The following is a 15,597-nucleotide window of genomic DNA, read 5'->3' on the forward strand; positions in this document are numbered from 1 at the left end:
GCATTTACTTGGCTTTTTCTAGGGTACCTTCTGACTACCAGCTATCTATATACAGCATCGGTGACGTTAGATCTATAGTATCGACATTAACTACATAGTAGGGATCTCTTTAATCGTCCTCGTTCATACATACATATACATAGATACACACAAAGAAACAAACATACCATACAAGACACACATATATATACCATATACCTCAAGTATATGATAAAATAACATGAAAGGAAAGAAAAAGCAAGAAAAAACTATGAGGCATTTACCCACCCCCCCATCCCAACAATGCAAGCATGCAAGCAAGCAAGCAAGGAAAAGCGGAAACAAGCAAGGGCAAGGAAAGGGACGGATAGCGGCAGAGGACAAGCTTCGTGGGCAGAGGCTTGTGTCGACTTGGCTTTTTTCTTCGGTATGTATATGTATGGTAGGTATCTGCTTGCGTTTTTTGAGGTATTAATTTGGGTGGATGGGTGGTGTGGGTGGGGCGGTGTATTACTTACTTGGTTTGGTTTACTTACTATACTTCAGTATTGTTTTAGGTCCATTTTTAGTTTACTATTATTATGGTTATTTGTTATTGCGGAGTACTGTTGCTGCTGCTGGTAGGGAGGGGGGATGGGTGGGTGGGACGTGTACTACTTACTGCTGTTGCTGCTGCTGCTTTATACTTGTTGGGTTTGTGTATTGTGTTTGTGGTATACTTTTATGTTATATGTTTAAGTCCAAGTCTAATGTTACTCGTGATAACCAAATAGTATCTATACTACCAAGAAAAAAGAATATGCAATCATCATTCCATATACAGCATACCTAACCAATCCAATATTTATAATCCCCCTCAGAGGTATACCAAGTCTATATCATAACCCAAACCAATCCAACCAACCAACCAAGCATTACACATATATCCATATATCAATCCCCCTATTTATACTTCGCCATGAACTCGCCGTGGAACTTCACAATGCGCTGCACCCAGTCCGTGCCAGGAGCCAGGAACGTCGTGCGGAAGTGCAGCGTGTTCTCCTTCTGGCCGAAGCCGGAGCCGGGGACCACACACACGCCCGTCGCTTCCAGCATGCGCAGGCAGTAGAACTCGTCGGCGGCGCGCTTCTCGGCTTGCGCGGCTTCGATGGCCTTGGGGGGGAGGGTGATGGCGGGGAAGAGGTACATGGCGCCCTGAATATGTTTGTTAGTTACACCCACAGCGAGAAAGGAGGAAGAAAGAAGGGAAAGGGAAATACCTCAGGTTGTTGGCACTCAACGCCCTCCATCTGCTGGAACGCCTCATACAGAGCCAGAGCGCGCTGTTGCAGGCCCGAGCGGATCCCCTGGTACTCCTTCTGGTACAGCTCGTAGCTGGGCTCGCCGGCCTTGGGCGGGTTGACCATGAGCTCCATCAGGCACTGGCCGATGACAGGCGGGCACAGGCCGATGCTGACGTACTTGTAGATCTGGGCGACGACCTCGGGGTCGAAGCCGACGAGCTCGAAGAAACCGCCGCGCTGGCCGCACTCACCGACCATGCCCTTGGAGGTGCTGTGGAAGGAGACCAGCTCGACGTCGTCGTACTTGGTGGTGTTCTCCAGCTGGAGCTGGCGCAGGCGCTTCTTGAACGAGGTGAACTCGCCCACGAAGACATTGGTCTGGTAGACCTCGTCGGCCATCACCACCAGCTTCTCCTCCGCCGCGATGTCCAGCACGTTCTTGATGTCCTCGGGGCTGAGCGAGGCGCCCGTCGGGTTGCCCGGGTTGATGACCACGATGGCGCGGACGTCGACTCCGGCGGAGCGGGCGGCGGCCAGGGAGTTCCGGATCGCGTTGGCGTCGGTGCCCCACGCCTTGTCCTCCTCCAGGTGGTAGGGGACGCAGTTGGCGTTCAGGAGCGACAGGGTGGCGGTGTACAGCGGGTACTGGGGGATGGGGACGAGGACGCCAGCGTCGGGGCCGTTGCAGATGACGTTGAGCAGGGTGCTCACGCCGGAGGAGGCACCCGCGGTGAGGTAGAGGTCGTGCGGGTTGGCGGGGAAGCCGTCACGCTCCTCGATGAAGTTGGCCACGCTCTTGCGGATGATGGGGGCGCCCTGGCTGTGGCTGTAGGCTCCGACGCTCTGGACCTCGGCGAGCAGCGTGCGGGCCCGGTCAATGACATCCTGCTGGTAGCCCAGCGCGGAGCAGAGGACCTCGGGGCTGTCCAGCAACACCGGGTTCTCGAGAAGGCTGAGCACCTGACGGAAGAAGGTGATGGGTTTCTGATCCAATTGCTGCGGGTTGCCGATGTTGGCGAAGATGACGCTGTCGAACGGCAGGGACTTCTCGCCGTGGGACAGTCGCACCCGGTACTCCTCCGCCTTCACGGCCAGCTCACCGCGCACGGCATACTTGGCCTCCTTGATGTGGGGGTTGATGTTGTTGATGTTCAGGCAGCGGGGCGGCGGCACGGTGGCCAGGGTGCTCTTCGTGACGGTCATGGTGGGGGGGTCTGTGTTGATCCGGGACGGTCAGTTGATCCTTTTGACGTGCACTTGGGCGAAAACAAATCAATATTTCTCTCTCTCCGGACGGCAGGACGGGCCCATTTGTATTCCAGAAATATTCGGGTCCGCGCGCCAAGAGTGGGTAACCCAGTGGAAAATGCAATGTCACAAAAATCGCGACGGGATGGGGAGATGTGGGCATATCACGGCTACGCGGCACCGAATGAAAACCAACGCGCCACCGTCATCCTATCCAATGGTAGGACAACCAGAACACACAGACAACGAAGCGCAATAGGGAACAACCATACCTAAACGAAATCTCGAGGCGCCAGCGGAGAGGATCGAAGTGTGACAGGCGTAATTCGGCCGGGAGAGTGAAGAAGATCGCGGAGATGCCCGCAGACGAGGGGCAACCCTAACCAGCCTCGACATAATTTTTTATTTTTGTCTTCTTCTTCTAGTTCTTTTTCCTAATGAAATCCCCAAACCGCTTAGACGCGCCAATTGCGCGATTTAATTTTTCTCCACTGAGGGGAGCGGGGGTGAGATTGACAAGAGACTTAAAATCGGTTGCGAAAGATGATTCGATGTTGACCAAAAGAAGGCGAGAAAACTCAGGCAGCGAAACAGGAAAAAATCCACGGTTCGCCCGAAAGGGAAGGCGGTGGGCCGACTCGGCACGTGCCCACTCAGGGCGACCCTCCGAGATGCCTGATTGGGAAGGCTGCGATGATCGTGCGGAGCTGCGGTCGATGAAGGAGACTAGGTAGGGACCGAAGGGATTTGATAAGATTCGATCGGATCGAGAAGTGTCAGGCCGTGTCATGCCATGCTCAGCCATATCAGACAATAGGGACATATTCGAGGGAGGTCAAGGTGCCTGAACTCATTCCTGGCCACGTGGATGTGGCGTGGTCGGTTCCTCCCTCCACGTCTGAAGACAGTAATTACTTGGATAGCATGGACAATGGACAGGAGCACTGAAGGCAGAGTTCTCTGGTTGAGTTCTGGTTAAGAATGTGGTTCTCCGACGCTGGTCGCCTCCTTAATGTCTGGGTCCTCCACTTTTCTTCTTGCCTCATTTCCCTATAGGGCCCTGCCAAGAAAACCATGAGGGTCTTGCCTCCTTGAGGGGTGCATCTCATGGAGATTGTCGATGGACGGGGATTCGATAAAGGCATGATCTGTATCTACTAGTGCCATCGACGATCGGAGAACCCTATTAGGCGTTGATCAAGAGTCTACGATACATGCTCACGTGTGCGTAATTCGAGGTCATGTGCTCTTTGTCATTAATGTATGATACAGCAGCCTCGCTCGCTTTTGCTCTAATCAAGATCCAGATCAAATGAACAAATCAACAGTCCAAGCTCTGCCCCCCTCTGTTCCATTCGGTCATACAGGGAGGTGCTCCTGTACCACCTTAGCCCCGCTCACTCCCCCGCAGCCGCACGGCCTGGCCGTATTTCTGCAGCTTCGTGATCAGCGCATCGCCATGTTTCACGACGCCGGCGTACTGCTTGTTCTTATCATCCGGTCGGTTTGTCTCGATAATGCCATTGACCCGGTCGATGGTGCAGGCAATGCGATCGCTGGCGATGAACTTGGCCAGATCCCTACAAAGTAAACTAATCAGTATGGTCCCATCCTGTCCAATGGATGGGTACTTACCGGTCTAAGAAGTCAACAGTGACACCAAAGTCGCTGGCCATGCTGTTCAGCCCCACCACCCGGTAACTCTGGAGCAGCTGCTGGTAGGCACGGAGCCTCATCTCACGCACAAACCAGGCACGGTGCTCGTACAGATACCGGTCCTGCGTCAGGAACTGGTCCTCCACGCCGGCGAGGGCTCGGAAGAAGTTCCGGTAGTTGCCGGTGTACAGGCTGTTGACCAGGTTGGCAAGGGGGGAGAAGTCCGTGGGGACCTCCTCCTCGGCCTGGACACCCGAGTGACCCGAGAACGCGGTCAGATTGACGGCCGTGCGGCGGGAGCCCGTCGCATCGCTCATATCTTCATCCTGGGCACCCTGTCCAGAGGAGACTTCCCCGGTCAAGGCGGCCGCCCGGTCCTCGGCCGATCCAAGGATCGCCCGGATCTCAGCCGCATCCACCACCTTGGCCTTGAAGTCGACGCGCTTCAGGGACAGGGAGCCCGCGAGCACGGCGTAGATGACGAGGGAAGAGTAGCTGCACAGTTCGTAACTGGTGAACGTAGACAGACTGTCGAGGAGGAGAGGGGCGGCGAGACTGTAGGAGCGGATAGTGAGCATGTGGAGTCCCTTGTAGGCCTTGAGACGGTTCCGGCGGTCCCAGTCACCACCGCTCTCGATGAGGGTATTGGCCCGCTCGATGTTCTTCTTGACCGACAGCGGATCCCCAAAGAAGAGCCCGATACGGATCATCGCCATCACCAGGTCAATCTTAGTGCCCAAGAATGTCGTCTTCTCGAGGAGGGTTTCGTGGGACTCGATCGCTTTGTCCTGCACAAGCCGTGTCAGTCTTATTCAGCCCCTCCCCACAACACATAACCTCCGTCTTATGGGTAATCTCACCTTATCCCCTACACGGGCCCAGAACTCAGCCCGCTTCCCCTGGGCGGCCAACACTTCCGTCTCCCCCGCGGCCTCCTCCGCCTCGTCCTCCTCCTTCTGGAACGCATCCAGCTCTTTCCCGTTCTCCTCCACAAACGACTGATATAGAGACTCATCCCAAGGCAGATCAACCTGTTGAGGGGTCTTCCTCGAGGCCAACATGTTCGACGCGATCAGGACCTTCCCTTGCTGTTGGGGGACCCCTTCTCCAGTGTAATTTAGGATACCCTCGACGGGGTGGGCGAGGTGCCGATAGAACGGGGCCATCTTGTTCTCTGAGATGGCATCTTGGACCTTCTGTAATGACGTCTGCTGTTGGGCCTTGGGGCAGGATGGGTTGGAGATGTTGAAGACATGCTGGGCGAGGCCCAGGTTGGGGTACTTGAGGTACTGTGGATCGGACCCCATGCTGGCGATGGAGGATGCACGGGGCAATGAATGGACCGAACAATCTGAATACGACGGGAATTGGGTATAAGCGGTAGAGGAGAGATGGGATTCGAGTTGGGAGTGGACGTAGGATGAGTTGTGAACCAGGCAGATCCATCACATCACCGACGTAGCTGACCCGAGCTCAGCTGGCGGATTATTCTCCCGTTCCGACGCCCAGTCTGGTTACGTCAGCACAACATTACCACGTTATACTTCTTCTGAAAAAATGATTAACAAAATCCCGGAGTTGGAGATATAGACTGTTGTTATGTATTCTGATGGCTTATACGATAGATTGTGTTTTATAACTATATTTCACCAAAAGGATGTCTATATAAATAAGCAATTAGTGGTTGTTTTGCTAAATCCTAAGCAAAAGTACACATCTATCATCGTATTCGGTACATCCTACTCCGTACAATATATATGGACTGTACTCTATGGTATCTGCAGATACCCAAAACAATGGTCACATTCTTGATTGAATTGGTATGCTAACCCTTTTTTTTTTTTTTTTTTTTTTTTTTTTTTTTTTATTATACTATATATGAGTATTCAAAAGACCTAAAAAAAATATACAGTGAGAAAACTTTCGGGGTCGGCTGACAGGTTAGACCAAGTGTGGTCACTGTTTCCACAATCTTCTCCCCCCACTCGAGTACACTCCACCAACCCTAAATCGAACTGCAAACTATTTCCCTGATAGTGGTCGGACTGGAAGGGGGCCAAAGAAAGAGGATGTCTGGTTCTGTTATTACCAGAGCGTCTGGGCGTGTCCTTCAGTGATTTTTCCGAGGTAGCTTTAGACATCGATGGACTGATTATTTGCAGTTTTGGATGGTCTTGATTGGCATCATAGATCGATTTGGATCCAACAATTGTCCAATTGGTCGTAAAACCCGAGAACAAAGAGAATCTTGAGTCGTGTGCCAGGAAGATGAAGCCAGAACGACGAGTGGGGTCAAACTATCAAGTATCACAATAGGATGATGGCTGGAACACATGCCCTGGGGCCTTTTCGAGAGGGGTCCATATCACTCCAGTGGAGCTACCTATCTAACAAGGCCCGGAAGTATCATCAGAGTCAAGTAGTCACGCTGTTTGGATCCCTGAAGCAACCAAAATCCACTGTCCAATGACAATCTCACTAGATGCGTTGGTGAAAGCTTAGCGCGCTTCCTGGTGATAACATGAACATCGGAATCACCGTAGATTAGTAGAGGTATGGTTTGTGTTTCCCGCTTTACTTTTCCTGGAAAGACGGAACAGAGTCCAGGATGACGCTGGTTTTATTTGCAAGGGTTATCACTTATCTTTTTTTTCCTTCTGTTCTTCTTCTTTTCTATTTCTCCTTTATCATCAAGTGATTTTGCTTTAAGTTCTTTCTATCCCCATTTCGTTCTCACTTTTTACCAGTATCTATTGCTTTCACGTGAATTTGATTGTCTTCTCGTGAGATCTGGTAGCTGTTACCATCCTCTAGTTCAAAGACGTGTGGAGCTGAATGCTACCAGTGACCTCACAAGATGAACTCCAAGGAAGAGCAGTTGGATGCGCCGTCCGATAAAGCTACAGGTATCACAGACCCGGCGCGCGTGGAGGTTGCGCCGTTGGAGAATCTTGAAAAAGGCCGCTGGGAGCGCAGCTGGCCCACGATCGCCTGTGGTGCTGGCCTATTCTCCGATGGGTATTTGAACGGTGTATGTAATTGCGATTGATACCCGCTGGAATGCGACGAACAAAGCAAATACATAGATACATACTGACCTCGTCTCGACTAGGTAATCGGACCCGTCAATACCATCCTCGGCACGCTATACAAAGATGCTTACAACGGATCCCCAGCCAGCCAGAACGTCTCGGCCATCACGTTCGCGGGGACGGTCCTCGGACAGCTGGTCTTCGGATACTTGAGTGATCACTGGTCGCGGAAATGGTCCTTGATGATCTCCACCATTATCTTGTTCATCTTTGCTGCCTTGTCGGCAGGCTCCTACGGCTACCACGGGAGTCAGTATGGCATGTTTGCTGCCCTGACCGCATATCGCTTTTGTCTGGGGATTGGCATTGGAGGCGAGTATCCCGCAGGATCGGTTGCGGCGGCGGAGAACACTGGGGAGCTCAAGAAGGGACATCGCAACCGCTGGTTTATCATGTTCACCAATTTTCAGATCGACCTCGCCTACGTGGTGTCCGCTTTGGTTCCTATGATCTTGGTTCTGATCTTCACCGAGGATCATCTGCGCGCGGTTTGGCGTGTTGCGCTGGGGTTGGGTGTCATTCCTCCCCTTAGCTTGCTCTATCTGCGATTGAAGCTGAGTGAGCCGGAGGAATTCAAGAGAGAACGCATGCACAAATTTCCTGTCTGGCTGATTGTCAAGTGAGTTACCACCCCCTCTATATCAGTGTGATGAGCACTGCTGACCTCTCTCCGAAGATTCTATTGGAAGCGCCTGGTTGGTCTCCCTGTGAAGACACCTCCCCGATACGTGACTGACCGCAGCAGACCGTCGTATCGCTCATCTGGTTCATCTACGACTTCTCCACCTATTCATTCAACATCTACTCGTCCAAGTGGATCGCAATCATCCTGGGCGATGACTATCCCCTGTGGAAGAGCTTCGGATGGACCACCGTGACCAACGCATTCTACATCCCCGGCTCCATTCTAGGTGCCTTTGCAAGTGACTGGATCGGCCCGCGCAACACCCTAGCCCTTGGAGTCGGTCTCCAAGGCGTGGTGGGGTTCATCATGTCGGGATGCTATGAGTGGCTCGCAACAGCGAAAAACGTAGCCGCCTTCGTGGTGGTGTTTGGGTGTGTATGTTCCTCAACATAAACTCCGAGTGTCACTAACCTCTGAGCGAAAGTATCTTCTCCGGCCTGGGTGAATTCGGCCCCGGCGACAACATCGGCCTCTGCGCGGCAAAGAGCAGCGCGACTGCGATCCGCGGGCAATACTACGCGATTGCAGCGGCCGCGGGGAAGATTGGAGCCTTTGTGGGCACGTATGTGATCCCCATTGCGCAGAAGAATGCGCCCAATCCGACGCGCGCGGGCCAGGACCCGTTCTTCATCTCCAGCTCGCTGTGTATTTTCAGCGCGGTGCTAGCGTATTTCCTTTTGCCTCAGATTGGACAGGTATGCACCCATTATCTCTTCCTGATCATTGACCTGATCGATCGGAATGTTTGGCTGACGAGGATGGATAGGATACGATCACCGACGAGGACACCAAATTCCGCGAATTTTTGGAGCGCAATGGATACGACACGGCGACGTTGGGCACGGCGCAGCAATAGCCCCGTGCGATAAATTGTAGAGCATCCATGGAATGCTGTGTCGGACTGATCGATAGTTATCACTTGGATATGATAACTCTGGAGACTTTTGAATAATCTAATATGTATGCAGATAATTGAGCAATCATAATCATCACGACTTAATCACAGTTCCTCCTATGCTACACTTTCATGTGCAAGGTACAACGGTCGCCCGCGGTTAGTATAGAGACAGGGCGGGATTTAGGGCCGGACGGGAACACCAATATTCGATGGAGGAAATGACTATGTGGACCGAGAGATTGCGATACTGCGATTTGGCGCGGTAAGAGGGTTATGAATGGCTGTAGGAATCCACAGAGAGCGGACAAATCCATCTATGGATGAGTTGATGAGTGTGTCTTTCACATGAAAATCCTAACCTACTAAGAATCCAAGTGTCTGATGGAATTGGTGTAAAGAATGAATACCCGGCGGAAGTGACCGTGACAGTGTTAGAACTCCCGCTGTCCGGGGAGTCAATTCAGCCGAGGTACATAATACTAGTCCAACTGGGAAATTGTGTAAAGATCGCCCGCTCAATTACCGACCGTATTTCATCATCCTCTCCATTCATTCATTCTTTCCCCCATATCAAGAACCGCCTACTACATAATTCAATTTAACCGTCCTTCTCCCTCCCTGCTCCTCTTTTCCTCTTCCTTTTCTCCCTTTCTCTTAGTTTCCTACCTTTTTACCACTTAATACCATCCATTCTCTCGTGGAGTACTGTCTCCCGTTCAAGGTCTGCTCCAGCTGGTCTGTCCTTCCCCGCTTTTTTCGGTCCAAGAAAACCTCCCGGAACCGAGTCATTCTATCTCCCGACATTCCCTAAAGAACTCCATCCTTCCTTCATCTACCTCCTACTTCCTATACACAATTCAAAATGGTTGCCGACGCTTTGGTCTACCACCCTGCCTTGGCGCACTGGTTGCGCTTTGTCGCTACGACCGGTATGTAATCGAGTTTCCTGGTCTTGATTTGCCCCTTTTACGTGGTTTGCGAAATACGGTATTGGAAGGGCATGTGTCGCGCTTCCCGTGCGTCACGGGCCGTCCCAAGAACCTCGCGCGGAGCACAGGCCCAAAACCACTGTCAATACTAACTCCAACAGTCGGTCGCGATAAGATCCTCCGTACCCTGCAGTACTTCTCCCGCTTCTACGCGTGGTACCTGTACCGGACCAACCACCCCCAGTCCTCCATCGACCCCTACAATGCCGTCAAGAAGCAGTTCGGCACCACCCGTAAGATCATGCGGGTCGGCAAGTTCCTCGAGCACTTCAAGGCCGCCTCCCTGGCCTTCGACAACAAGAGCCCCGTCGACCCCGTGCTCCGCTACCTGGCCATCGGTCGCCAGCTCGGCTACGCCGGCTACCTGATCCTCGACGCCATCACCGTCGTCGACATCGTCGGCTACCGCAAGATCGCCTCGGTCAAGCGTCTGTCCGACAACGCCGCCCGCTCCTGGATGGCCGGTCTGATCTTCAGCGCCATTGCCGGCGTCTACACCCTGTTCCGTCTGCAGGAGAAGGAGAAGACCCTCGACCGCAAGGAGGGCGAGAGCGCCGTGGAGGCCAAGAAGATCGAGAAGTCAGTTCCTCTCCTTCTACTTTGACTTGTTGTGACGACTTGACTAACCTAAATTATGTATAGGGAGCGCTCTGCTGCTCGCATCCAGCTCTTCTCCGACCTGTGCGACCTGTGCGCCCCCACCTCCACCCTGGGCATCACCTCCTTCGACGACGGCGTCGTCGGTATTGCCGGTACCACTAGTAGTTTGATCGGTGCCTGGAACCAGTGGCGCAAGACTGCTTAAGCGGTCACTGAAATAGATTGGACCACATGATTGAAATAGCAGTCAAGTGATTATCCGACCCCCTTCGGGCCTCTATTTCTCAATTATATAGTGGTCAACAAAGCCTCCTGGTTCCATCCTACACAATGAAGGATCATAGGGGAAGGTGGAGAGAGGAGAGGGTTGATTCTAGACCTAGAGCAGGCGATGGAAAAAAGACCCAAGGAAGCAAGAAAGAAAGAAAGAAAGTCAACACGCATATCCTTATTCTCGCGCTGGTGTTGGTATCTGTGTTTTATTTTTTGTATGTATGTATCTTAGAATTATCTCCTTTGTTGATTGAGCACTTGATTATACAGTCAGACATTCTTCATTTTATCGACACTCAGCAGTAGGATTAGTACTAGTCTAGGGTATTATCGTAGACACCTCAGGTTTCAATATATATACACCTTGCTTATCATCTTCAACTTAAATATGGCGAGATCTACAGTATCATCAAAAGCAAGACTGGAATTACTCAGTAAGCCCTAGCCTATCTAAGTCCACACCATAATTCTCTCCTCTTATCTTCCCTGCCCTTCCCTCCCCTTCCTTTCCCATCAGGTATCATCATATCATCTCAAAACCACACGATCAATTGAGACTCAATCAATCACTCAAACAGGGCAAGTCTAATATCACCACAGCAGTTAGACAAAACATCCCACAAAGACAGACGCAAGAAATAAGAAAGAAAAAAGAAGAAGAACATACCTTCCCACACGAAGTACACGTCTTGACATCTCCGGAGATCGTAGCTTTGCAAGAAGGGCATTCGTTGTGACCGGCCATTTTGGTGGTTCTTTCATGGTTTGTTAGTTAGTTTGTTTTCCTGCTTAGAGTGGAGGTATAGGGCTGGTTGGGTATGGCTTACGTTTGGAGAGGGTTTGGTAGAGAGATTGTTGGATAGGTAGATAGAGATGTGTATGATTGAATCGAAATTGAAGAAAGGTGAAGATTGCTGAGAGAGAAAATGATGGTGTTGTACTACCCCGCTGTTAGTCGCCTTGTTGACCCCGCTTCGTTGAAATACTATCGTAATGATTGGTTGTTTGGTTTGTCTATCTCATCTTGGTTTCGTTCTTAGATATTAGGTACTCTAAATATTCTCTTAAGAGTAACATCGTGTCCTATTTCAGGCACACATCAACAAGCACTGTCACCCAATGCAGGCCTCCCCACCGACCCCAACCAAACCGCAATCTCAACCGCCAACCGCTCCGGCTGATCAAACATAATCAAGTGCCCCGCCCCATCAACAAGCACCGAATCCCTCGCCGCAACGCCCTCCGCCAGCGTCTTCGCCCGCTCAGCCGGAATCCACTGATCCTCCGTCCCCCACACAACCTTCACGGGCATGGCCGCGCCCACCTCCGCATACCGCGGCTCCACATCCGCCGCGAACCGCTGATCGGCCTGCACCAGCTGTCTGATGAACGCTTGAGGCCCCTGCGTTCCCGCCGGCGTCCAAGGCTGCACGAGTCTATCCTCTACGTCCTTAGACAGCGGACGGGCGGACGCGTCGCGGATGTAAGAGCGTAGGATGCCCTCGTGGACCGAGTCCGGGACGGCGTCGAAGACGGCGTGGTTCTGGGCGATGAGGCGGAAGAGGGGCGAGCCGAAGGGGGGCACGGCGACGACGTCGACGAGGCAGAGGCTGGCGTAGGCGGTGCCGTGGGTGAGGTGTGCGCGCAGCGCAACCAGGCCGGCGTTGTCGTGCGCGATGACGTGCGGGGGCTGCGACGGGTGGAAGGCCCAGGAGGTGTAGAGGGCGGCGAAGGAGGCTGCTTGGCCGGAGAGGGAGCCGTCGAGCTCGGGTGGGCTGTCTGGGTGGAGGGGCTGGCGGTCTGGGGAGGCGCCGAAGCCGGGTCTGTCGAAGAGGTAGACTTTGTAGCGGGTGGAGAGGGCGAGGGCGTGCGCGGCCCAGGTGTAGGAGGACCAGGGCGTGCCGTGGATGAAGATCACTGGGGGGGCGTTGGCGGGGCCGATGCTTGTCCAGTGGATGGTGGTGGTGTGGGTGTCGCTTGTGTGGGTGAAGATTTGGGGGAGGGTGATCTCGGTGGAGGACATGTTGGTATGTGCTTGGCTGTGGCTTTAGCTGTGGGGTTTGCTGTGGGATTTAGCTGTGGTAGGTCAAGTTGAGAGATCGGTGAAGTTGAAGAGGTAGGTGAAGTCAATGGATTTGGCTTGGAAGAGGGTTGAATTTATAGCAGTCTACCTGCTATAGTAGACTAACAGTACAGCTGCCAGGACGCTCTCGGATTGGTCAATTTGAGAGCAATCTTGAGAGAGATCGGCGCAACAGTGCACGTCCCCAGGATCCTGTCAGATTCGAGCAGGCTTTGTGCAATATGGAGATCAGTCAGTGTATATCGTCGGGATATCTCCTTTGGTAAGTGGGGTGAGCATTGCAAGATGTATCAAGCACCTGTATCTGCACGATAAGCTGGTAGAGCATTGAGATAACCAGTATATTTGCAATGACTTCAACTGTCAATGGCCCACTGCAGTAAGATATGCCACTTGTTGACGATCTTTGAGGACAGCGAAATGAGGGCTCAGACAGGCATGTAATATGTGGCATCACACCTGAATATGTGGATCATCAAGAAAATCTAACAAAGATTACAGTCAAGCCAAGACTGAAGATGAGGAGCGCACGTGAGGGTGAGCCCGGCTGGGACTAGTTCAACCGGGAGAATAACCGGACGCTCGATTTTGGCCTGGGGAAGATCGCACGATCTGTTCTCCACCTCGCACAAACCACCCAAACAATATTCCGTCCAGAATGATGTTGATCTTACTATCTTTCTAGATCAAGTATCATTCAGTTTATTTCTTCTAAGGATGAATTGAATGCAGTCTCAACCTTTTCTTATAATTACCTTATTTAACCTTTCGCGGGACTGCGGAGCGTGTCAATACTCAGGGGCTACCCACAATACCCACATCCAGATCCAGATCCAAACTATATATATAACAGCATCAACAATACCAAATCGAGTATATCATGAGTTGACTAATTATAGTCTCCCAAATACTAACACATTTGCGAGGGAACAGTCGCATGATAAGACCCTGCCAGGTAGGCTGGTTTTTTCACTGTCTTTATTCTTGCTTTCTTCCATGACATGATGAGATCACTACAATGGATGAAGACCCTGGTCTAATGCTTATACATCCAATGTCTTCAACCCACTGATGTCTACTTTTCTTGATGGATTATTAGTCTTTTCTTTGATTATTAGTCTGCTGACGCGGAGATGGCATAGGTATTGACTTCCCTCCATATGATACTCGGTGGAAATAAATATATATATATATAGAGTACTACTGGAAAGAGCTTCAAATCCTACTAAAGGTTGGCTTTGCCAGAGGAACCCCTACAAGTTGATAACGTAATAAATATGGAGTCACTGATAGAATTACACCGTGATTGATAAAAAGGTGATGGTTGTACATTACTTCCTTTCAAAGGGATTGTCGAAGCACGGCTCTCCATTAACGGGAATTGCAGCAGCATATAGCTCAAAAACTGCCGTTGGCAAGTCGAGTTATTTTTACCATGCCAACATACTAGCACTAACCACCACAATCATAATCATAACTCACCCATTGGATGTTTCCAGTCTTAGTTTCTATAACGCGCTACCCGCCCCAAGTAAACCCGGATTTTCTCCATCAAATCATACCCGTAGCAGCACAACCCATACAAACCCCATCATCGGAACAACATCGGCATCTCCCAACATCCATCCCATCCCTTCCCATCCCTTCCGTCAAACAAGAAGACATTTCTGCCCTACGGCTTAACCCGGGGAATCAACCCGAGTGGATACACTGGATACATTCGCGATCTGAATTAATTCCGGGGACAAGCGTCTCGGGTGCGGCGAGGATTCGCCAAGACTACCTCGGCACCCGATAACCCCCGATGATATATCGCTAACTATTCGCCAGTTCCGGTCCGGTTAGGACTAGACTCTGGAGGCTAGGGAACAGCCACGATATGTCGGAGTACTAGGAGAAGTGGCGGAGTTCGATCCGTTATGATTCTAGACCATACTCCACATGGACTGTCTAGTCTTAGTCGTACTAGGGAGAGTACGGAGTAGGGGCCACTCCCAGTGTGTGATGGGCGTACCGACGTCATCGAGCGACCGTTTCCCCAGAGCGGATGGCGGCGAATAAGAGATTCCGTATAGTATCTAGTATCTAATATCTAATGTTTAATGTATACGGTAAGTCAGACTGAATCGGCCCGTTCTTTGAATGCCTGAGGATACCATGCTGGGCAGTTAATCGGCCCGGGGAGAGATTGTCTGGATATCGGATTCGGGGTGCACCCGAATACCATACCGGTTTACTTTTGCTTGAGCGACAAACGGTGTCACTTGTATGGGTATAATCATTGAGGTGACTCAGGTGAGGCATTTCTTGGGGTTGGAACCGTGGAGAGTCCATGGGGTAGGCGGACTCCACCGTTTTGACCCCGGATTATACGTCTGGGTTGGTTCGGTGTGGAAGGTATGGGGAGCGGTTGGGTCCATATCACCAGTGCACCACATTCTGCCGATAATTGAGGATGCGCAATGTAAATTGTGCGATTCTAGTTTCAAGAGCCGGGGACGACTGAAATGAATATTAAGGATTTCTTTTGGTGTTCGACCACTCAACTCGACTACCGATTGTTGACAGGGTTAACTTTTACCTATGCACAGATAGAGAAGCATAATGGATTCATCTTGCAACTGGAATCATATCGCCGATTAAATGTACTTCCCCTGCGTCACCCGGCCAAACCGGTATAAAACAACCGGCACGTCAAGGACAAACCCGGAGAAGAATATAGATCGACGACAGACGGAGCCCCCATTAGTCATTACCCACACGGAGCCCGACGGAGCAACCGGGTCGGGCAGGAAATTTACGGAGTCG

The 15,597-nt window shown here is 51.6% G+C and overlaps 6 protein-coding genes across 6 annotated transcripts; 3 read left to right on the forward strand and 3 right to left on the reverse strand.

Moving 5' to 3' along the window:
* Window positions 1-866: 866 nt before the first annotated feature.
* P168DRAFT_179001 (putative alanine aminotransferase) lies at window positions 867-2,701 on the reverse strand. The gene is made up of 2 exons (XM_024832936.1): window positions 1,242-2,701; window positions 867-1,176 (listed from the first exon to the last, which is right to left on the reverse strand). The coding sequence occupies exons 1-2, from the start codon at window positions 2,466-2,468 to the stop codon at window positions 922-924; spliced, it is 1,482 nt and encodes a 493-aa protein (XP_024691769.1). The 5' UTR covers window positions 2,469-2,701; the 3' UTR covers window positions 867-921.
* Window positions 2,702-3,740: 1,039 nt separating this feature from the next.
* On the reverse strand, window positions 3,741-5,587 carry P168DRAFT_291317 (proteasome regulatory particle lid subunit RPN7). Its single transcript, XM_024837384.1, has 3 exons — window positions 5,030-5,587; window positions 4,149-4,957; window positions 3,741-4,093 (listed from the first exon to the last, which is right to left on the reverse strand). The coding sequence occupies exons 1-3, from the start codon at window positions 5,474-5,476 to the stop codon at window positions 3,901-3,903; spliced, it is 1,449 nt and encodes a 482-aa protein (XP_024691770.1). The 5' UTR covers window positions 5,477-5,587; the 3' UTR covers window positions 3,741-3,900.
* A 1,253-nt stretch (window positions 5,588-6,840) lies between these two features.
* On the forward strand, window positions 6,841-8,937 carry P168DRAFT_305500 (putative MFS phospholipid transporter (Git1)). The gene is made up of 6 exons (XM_024838933.1): window positions 6,841-7,200; window positions 7,282-7,880; window positions 7,938-7,956; window positions 8,007-8,317; window positions 8,371-8,641; window positions 8,713-8,937. Exons 1-6 carry the CDS (start codon window positions 7,027-7,029, stop codon window positions 8,800-8,802), a joined length of 1,464 nt encoding a protein of 487 aa, XP_024691771.1. The 5' UTR covers window positions 6,841-7,026; the 3' UTR covers window positions 8,803-8,937.
* A 471-nt stretch (window positions 8,938-9,408) lies between these two features.
* P168DRAFT_291319 (PEX11 family protein) lies at window positions 9,409-10,974 on the forward strand. The gene is made up of 3 exons (XM_024837385.1): window positions 9,409-9,773; window positions 9,935-10,412; window positions 10,476-10,974. The coding sequence occupies exons 1-3, from the start codon at window positions 9,707-9,709 to the stop codon at window positions 10,636-10,638; spliced, it is 708 nt and encodes a 235-aa protein (XP_024691772.1). The 5' UTR covers window positions 9,409-9,706; the 3' UTR covers window positions 10,639-10,974.
* A 759-nt stretch (window positions 10,975-11,733) lies between these two features.
* Window positions 11,734-12,907, reverse strand: P168DRAFT_291320 (alpha/beta fold hydrolase). Its single transcript, XM_024837386.1, has one exon. The coding sequence runs from the start codon at window positions 12,727-12,729 to the stop codon at window positions 11,806-11,808; it is 924 nt and encodes a 307-aa protein (XP_024691773.1). The 5' UTR covers window positions 12,730-12,907; the 3' UTR covers window positions 11,734-11,805.
* A 471-nt stretch (window positions 12,908-13,378) lies between these two features.
* On the forward strand, window positions 13,379-14,076 carry P168DRAFT_179090 (uncharacterized protein). Its single transcript, XM_024832937.1, has 2 exons — window positions 13,379-13,744; window positions 13,932-14,076. The coding sequence occupies exons 1-2, from the start codon at window positions 13,516-13,518 to the stop codon at window positions 13,967-13,969; spliced, it is 267 nt and encodes an 88-aa protein (XP_024691774.1). The 5' UTR covers window positions 13,379-13,515; the 3' UTR covers window positions 13,970-14,076.
* Window positions 14,077-15,597: the final 1,521 nt, after the last annotated feature.

This window comes from Aspergillus campestris (assembly GCF_002847485.1).
Source record: "Aspergillus campestris IBT 28561 chromosome Unknown P168scaffold_8, whole genome shotgun sequence".
NCBI classification, from domain to species: Eukaryota; Fungi; Ascomycota; class Eurotiomycetes; order Eurotiales; family Aspergillaceae; genus Aspergillus; species Aspergillus campestris.